Raw genomic sequence first — 7913 nt, 5'->3', positions numbered from 1 at the left:
TGAAACTAGGGCTTCAGTTTTAATGGGGCATTTCTTTTGCTTTTTCTTGTTGTTCCCTTTCCTATAGTGTGTTATATAGGTTTTTGTGCATGTTAATGGTCTGCAAAGGCTAAAATCCCTGTATTCCCTTCAGAGAAAGACATTGGGACATCACTACAGAGCTGGCCAGCTAACCAATCAGAGCAGACTGGGCTCTGTTTTCAGACAGAGGGTGAAAAGAGGTGATGCAGCACAGGCAGTATGAGAAAAATAAAGAGCTTTTTGAACATTAAACAGGGTTCGTACGGGTGCTTGAAATCCTTGAAAATGCTTGAATTTTTACGAGGTGTTTTCATGACTTGAAAAGTGCTTGAATTTTGGGAATGGTGCTTGGATTTGAGATAAAGTGCTTGAAATTGTAAATGCTTTACTTTTACAATAAATTGCTGTCTGACTGAATAGTTCGCTTTTTAGATTAAAGGAAAATAAAGAAGTCGGAGCGAGCTTAGTTGCTTCGCTTCTACATAAAACAGCTCCGCTCCGGCCTTCCCGCGCTATGCGCGCGACCTGCAAGTGTTTTATTTTGTGTGACCTGGGCATTCTAATGAGAGAATGACAGTATGCCAGGAGGTTGCTGTTTTAACGAGCGTTGGTTATCCGAAAAGAAATACAAGCTGTGGCTAAAACGAGGATCAACCCAATGATTCGCCTTCTGCACAGTTTGCCACAAAGAATTTCAATTATTCGCGATGGGAGAGTCTGCGCTGACGAGCCATATGAAAGGTAAGCCGTAGGAGAGCATTTTGGATTAGGCTAACGTTGCATGTTACGTTTGTTTAAGCTAGTAACGTTAGCGAACTCGATGTGGGATAATTGCTTATGCAGGTGACAATAATAAAAAGGAGCGTACCTATGTCAGTATGTGCGACAGTCGCCATCCTGTGGTTTTCAGAGGATGAAGCACATAAAAGCAATGTATTTCTACTGGTAGTATTTTTCGTGCCTAAACTTGCTCCATCGAAATCAGACACATTTTGAGTTATACACTGTTGGAAAGAGGATATTCCTAGCTTTCTAACGGAGGAAACATATTTTCGTTTGTATTACTGGTCTGGGGGAAGCTCGCGAGTGTGTGTGTGTGTGTGTGTGTGTGTGTGTGTGTGTGTGTGTGTGTGTGTGTGTGTGTGTGTGTGTTTGTGTATTTTTGCGTTTGTGTGTATTGTGTTAGTTTCCCGGGGAAAACACTCACGAGAAACACCGGCTGTTGTTATGCCTGCTTTGACGTAAAGTTACTCCGTTCTCCGCTTGTAATTATGCCGTTACAAGCTTCAAAGTTGTATTTATCATCTGAATTTGCCGAAACAAGTTTAATATTCTGAAAGCCAAGACTTTGTTTATTTGAAATCAGATGAAAACAAACTGTAACGGACCCTGCCGTGTTATCTATGATTACTATACGCCATACATTCATAATGTCAGCGGGAGGGAGGGGGGAGCATCGCTACGTAAAAGCATTAGTGCGAGGGAGAGCTGTCATCTTCCCTTTACAAGCTTCAAAGATGTATTTATCGGGAGATTTTGGCAATAAAAGTTTCATATTCTGAAAAAAATTCCCTGGAAACCTCCAAAACTCTTACACAGAAAGAGGATCTCTGCACACGCTTTTTTTTATATCAGCTTTGTGTTTCAATGGTTTTGTCCTAACCTTGGAGAGCCGTATGTTTACTGCCACCCTAAAAGGACCTCAAAAATGTTAATAAAGAATTTATTGAAAAGTTAGTTGGCTGATTGTTTTTATTGAGTTAGTTAGCTGATTGTTTTATATTGGCTCAGCCAGGTTATATGGGATGCCCAGTCTACTATATATGATATGGGTCACTCATTTTACAATATTAAACTTTGTTTTCTTATCTTTAATTTGTCATCCTTATGTAGAATGCTATTACGAAACACACATTTGGTTGTTTATAGCATAAAGAACATCTGATTTAATGTGAGGTAGGGAAATAATCATTTGAGTATAAGTATGTGCATATAAATATGTAATTTACAACAGCTGTACGCTGCTTGAAAAGCTTGAAAATGCACCTTGAAAATGCTTGAAAAGTGCTTGAGTTTGACTTTGGAAAAGGTGTAAGAACCCTGATTAAAGCATGGAGACATGTCACAATAGAGGCAAGAAATAGTAATATGAACCTGAACATGCACATAATTGGGTCCCTTTTAATTTAAATGTTATCGTAAGTGCTTTATGGACTAAAGGCAATAAGCGCAATATTTGGTCAATGACAAATTCTGGAAAATATTCAGAATGAAGTATTGTGGTGCAGTTGTAATTGCAATATCAGTGAATCTAATAGCAACTAGTTATCATTTCTAAATGATTAAGCCCTAGATGAAAAAGATATATGGATGGCATGACAGGAAAAGGATCAACTATTGCCACGACACAAGAAACTTGACTTGAGCAACATGTTCCATAGCTAAACATTGTATATATCTATAGTGCAATGGTTTGTAAGAGTGATGTGCTGTTAAAAATGTGGATTGTTTTATGTTTCTGTTATGTTTTCATTTCCAAATGTTGTAGTACACATCCAACATCCAGACTCTGTTTCGTTTGACTTATTTATACCATTCTGCAGATGTACACCCTTAGGACCCACTTTGAAGTGAAAATTAATCACTTGGATTTCGTTTCACCACAGTTGTTTCAACTCTGAAAGTTTGCAACAAAAAAAATGTGCGTGTTTTGCAACACTATTGACGTAGCATTGGATTTGCTATTGTGTCACCAGCAGGGACTGGTGGTGCAGTGAGTGATCGAAGGTTACAAGGCTGTAACGGGGGCAACAGCGGTGGGCTAGCTTGACAAAAAAAACAACACAGTTCCACTTTGTAGCCATCCTAGGACAGTCAGCTGGGTAAACATGACCCAAGGGCAAGTCTGTAAAAACTTATGTTTTAGGTTTTAGGTTTAGGTTTTCAGAAAATAAATCTTATATGTCCTGTACACTTTAATCATGCTCTTGTATGACATTTTAGTTGTGTATATTTTAAATAATTACCATAATACATACTAAGTTCCTGATGTGGCCGTATATCGGAATGGAGAACAGGTGTGTGTGTGTGTGTGTGTGTGTGTGTGTGTGTGTGTGTGTGTGTGTGTGTGTGTGTGTGTGTGTGTGTGTGTGTGTGTGTGTGTGTGTGTGTGTGTGTGTGTGTGTGTGTGTGTGTGTGTGTGTGTGTGTGTGTGTGTGTGTGTGTGTGTGTGTGTGTGTGTGTGTGTGTGTGTGTGTGTGTGTGCGCGCTCCCCATTGATTTAAGGACAGCACAAAGTTTACACATATTTAAAGTAGCACTTAAAATGTTTGGCTTGGTTAAATCCAAACCGGTAGCACTCAAAGTGGTTTAGCTTATTAAAAGCACCTGCAGGATTCTTGCTTTTTATAAAAAATATTTATTGTTGAATGCACTTATTGCACTTTGGTAACAAACTGCACTGTTGCGCAGTATATAGGTTTTTACTTAGTGAAGATGTTTAAAAATGTGCAACTGGTTACATTTTAAAAAGGATATAACTGATTTTCTTCATTAACCAGATAAGTGAGTGGTGCAGGAATGCTTTTTTGGTTAGCAGCCTGACATAAGGTCTGGTTAAAAGGATGTGAGAGAACTTCAGAGATGTTTTTGTCTTTTTCTTCTACAACATTAAATACCAAATACTAGCCCCTCATGATTGTCCAAAGCCTATGTGTCATAAAACAGCAGTTGCTAACAAGTCACTAAATCAGACAACTATTACAACTACAGTATGTGCTTACAGGTACACTTGACTATAATAAACGTTGTTTGTTTATTCTTTGCAAACCATGAAGCAAGCTTGCATAAACAAGAAAATAATGTATTATTACTTTCTATTATGCTTGCCAACTCTTCCTGATTGTGCTTTGTTTATCCAGTGGTTCTCAAACTTTTTCTGTTTGGAGAAAAAAAAAATCGGGCCCCCCAAACACAAATAGTCACGTAATGGACCAAGTTAACATTTATTAAAATATATCAATATGAACGTTAGCATTCCTTTAAAAAAAAAAATAGAACAGTGTCTCTCTCTCTCTCTCTCTCTCTCTCTCTCTCTCTCTCTCTCTCTCTCTCTCTCTCGCTTGCACACAAAATGGCTCGTTCCACACACACACAGAGCTGAGCTTGAATGAAAAACAGAGACCCAGACGTACTTGTACTGTACTGTATCATATTATTTTCGAATCAATAATTTTCCAAATGTTCATATCCATTTTTCATCCTGGTCTCTCGCTGTCCCCCTGGCATCACTCTGCGCCCCCCACTTTGAGAAACACTGGTTTATGCCAAGAGGGATAATGTATTAGTAATTCTACAATCAATATGAACTTGTGTATGTGCTTAAAGAATATCTTGGTGTCTTCCACACACACAGACATGACCTTAGACGTGTAACTCGCTTAGTAAATAATTTCTCCGGTGTCTACTCTATGCATTGGGAATGAAAATGGATCTGTGAAGAATCCATTATAAACGTCTGAGGCCTGTTTTGTTCAGCAAAATTGCTTGTCTTGTTTCTCTCACTGCAATTTGTCCTGTTGGCTTGCATGTCATATTAACTGGTCTGGTACCCAAGCATCCAAATAAACATTTAAATTGAACAAGTGATGCACAACATTTGATTAGTGAAGCATTGATGCCAATCTTTGTAATTGGTGGTGCCCATTTTTCTCTAGTTGCATCTCCTGAAAAAATGTATCATTTCATCTATGTTAATAGTGTACTATCGCTAAAAATGTTAATTATAACCATTAACTAGGCAATTTCTTCTTATCTGTATTGCATACACTTTATTTTCATTCCTCTTTCTCTCTCTAATTCTTTATAAAGCATTTTACACACGACAATTAATTAACTGATTCACAAAATAAAATAACAATCAAACATCTCTTCTCTTTTTGTGAAATTAAAAACTCATGAGTTTTTCACAGACTGCTGCCTCTAAAAGAGAAAAATGGTGATGAAAGTGATGAAGATCACCCTCGTTGTAAATAATCCATGACAATAGCTAATGAGGTTAATCTGTAGTCCCTATAGGAAGGTTTTTGCAACATTAATGGACTAATGTTGTCTACACAATGCTTCAACAAACACAACAGTACAACACAATTCAGTATAATACAGTTAAATACATTAGAAAAGTGGCAGTGCCACAAATGAAGATTATCCTGATTGCAGAAGAGATATGTTGATTGGCAGATATAAAAACTAGTGTACTCATGAGTAAAAACAACACAGATTGTTTTGGTAGACAGAGATTGAATTACTTTCATCATGCTGACTATGAATAAATGAAAATGCTAATTACCAAGGCAGTGTTACAAATGACAAACAAGTGAGATAAATGGAGTGATTAGAGGACAAATAACACCAGACATTAATTACAGAATGCTGTTAATTAGCGTCACTAATGGAATTGTTTTTGCAGAGTTGTTTGGATGTTCGACACGTCGCCTTTCAATTTCCCCCTCTCCGTCTTTTTCATTATTCACTTGTTTTTGTGACACGATGATTAATGGTGTGTGTCTTGTTGTTTTTGTTGTTGTCTTTCAACACGCTCCTCAACTCGCACTCTGACACAAAATCACTGTTTTGTTTTGTGAATGAGACGAGCCCTCTTTCTTTGCATTAGGAGCACATGATTGGGGAACATTTTTAATCTTTTCACTTTTATTTAGACGAAAATTGCAATTGAGAAATGATTCACATTATTGGAGAGCGTTATCATTTTTGCATCGTTATTCCTTTTACACATTTCATCGTGGTGTGATTTATTTTTCTTTTCGTCTTCTTTTTGTAAGCGGATCTGTAATAAACAAATGTGTTTTATAAAGTCAACCTAATATGATTTATATACTTCCCATAATCCATATATTGCAATTAAATTCAAATTCATTTTCCAGCCCTAATGTGCATGTGAACCATCTGCACGCCATTACACACTCAAAAAACCACGGCAAATGTGGTCAAGATGCATTAATGTGATACTCCACCTGCATTGAAGTGTCTGTGTTAGTGCGTGTCTGGCTCTCTCTATGCAGGGCATTCTGGGTAATGGGACTGATGCTTCACACCCAGCAGCAGCTCAAGGCTCATGGCTCACTGGTGCTGAAGCTTCCGCTAGCCAACATGTAATGAGAGCTAATGGACTCAGCTTGTGTTTGCCTTCCATCCCTCTCCTCTTTCATTATTTCTCTCCCGCCATCCGACACTCCGCTGCAACATTCCCTCCTATCTCTTTGTCCTTGTTTGACACCATCCTGAGTGCTACTTCATTGCACCCCCACCCTCCCTCAGGCTATACTCTGCAGTCACGTGACCGGGCCCAAGTTTGTTTTATGCACCACCTCCCCTCTTTGTCTTCTCCTCACATGACCTCTCCCTCTCTCACACATAGCATATCTCTGTATTGTTTGTCTAGCCCAGAGGCCTGTACGATTAAGCCGGTTTTTCGCTTAGCGAGCTAACTTCAGGGAAACTCTGGGTTTCGACGCTGGTTTTCTTCTTAGCGGGCTAGATCTCCATGTTAACTTATGCTGAGCGGCTAACCTACTCCGGAGCAACATCATCACTCCAATCTGACTTCAGAGGATCTTTCTGTACACATTGATATGGATGAGTTTCCTTGCAATCGGTGTGTGTTACCCTACTGCTGTTTATTTCATAAGGGACAGCCAGATGGTGTGAGTGTGGAAAAAAACGACAAATCTGAACTTGGCAGTATTAAACGTAAAAGTCATTTCTCAGCCTTTGGCAGAAAAATGTCGATCATTCCCATTACCAGTGTAATTTCCCCATCATTAATACATCAGGTTTGGTGTGTGTGTGTGTGTGTGTGTGTGTGTGTGTGTGTGTGTGTGTGTGTGTGTGTGTGTGTGTGTGTGTGTGTGTGTGTGTGTGTGTGTGTGTGTGTGTGTGTGTGTGTGTGTGTGTGTGTGTGTGTGTGTGTGTGTGTGTGTGTGTGTCATTTAGCCAATAGCTGCGAGAGTGTGGCTGTCAATGCTGAATATGCTAATAGCCTGACACCTGTTTGTATAAGAAGAGAGAAAACACACACCTCCCCGTCAAAAACTCCCACACAACACACGAGGAGAACTGATTTTGAAGCTTTGGGGCGAGGTTGGTGAAAATCATTGATGCGGAACGATAAAATATAAAAGATGAGGAATGTGCTTTCTGCTAAAGGAGCAAGGCGGGAGGGTCAACGTGCTCTGATGTCTCCTCTCTTTTCTTTCTTTCTCCGCAGTGATGGAGCCCATGACGGTGACGACGTCGGTGGTCGGACCGGACGAGTTCGATCGCAACGCCCCGCGGATCTGCGGCGTTTGTGGCGACAAGGCCACTGGCTTCCACTTCAACGCCATGACGTGCGAGGGCTGCAAGGGATTCTTCAGGTGGGTGCTACGTCCCTGAGAGGAGAGTCCTTTGTTGCTTTCTGTGTTCTCTGGGTGTTATATTCGTACCACAACAGAGAATAATGAGTTATGGATTATCTCTCCTATAGGCGCAGCATGAAGCGTAAAGCCTCCTTCACATGTCCATTCAACGGGACCTGCACCATCACCAAGGACAACCGACGTCACTGCCAGGCCTGCCGCCTCAAACGCTGCGTCGACATTGGCATGATGAAGGAGTGTGAGTACACTTTTCCTCGCCTTAGACATTACAATTGCATTTATTAAATGTTTTTGTAATAGTTGCACTTTGCCCTCTTGATACAAATGACAAAACTTGACACAGACCTAGAACTATGTAGGTTGAATCAGATTCAGTCATCTAAAAACACATTATACTAATTTTCAGGTCCATATTTGTATTTTGTCATTCTACTGTGACATGTTTCCATGCTTTAA

The 7913-nt window shown here is 39.7% G+C and overlaps 1 protein-coding gene across 1 annotated transcript; it reads left to right on the top strand.

Annotated features, from left to right (window-relative positions):
• Positions 1-7308: 7308 nt before the first annotated feature.
• On the top strand, positions 7309-7695 carry LOC104955338 (vitamin D3 receptor A-like; the record flags this gene model as incomplete). Its single annotated transcript, XM_010782661.1, has 2 exons — positions 7309-7454; positions 7565-7695. Coding segments are annotated over exons 1-2 (277 nt in total), but the record flags the coding sequence as incomplete, so codon positions are not given.
• Positions 7696-7913: the final 218 nt, after the last annotated feature.

Source organism: Notothenia coriiceps, unplaced genomic scaffold (genome assembly GCF_000735185.1).
Source record: "Notothenia coriiceps isolate Sejong01 unplaced genomic scaffold, NC01 NC01_scaffold00000522, whole genome shotgun sequence".
Lineage (NCBI taxonomy): Eukaryota > Metazoa > Chordata > Actinopteri > Perciformes > Nototheniidae > Notothenia > Notothenia coriiceps.
Note: the sequence above shows the minus strand (reverse complement) of the source record. Positions and strands in the feature narration are given on the sequence as shown.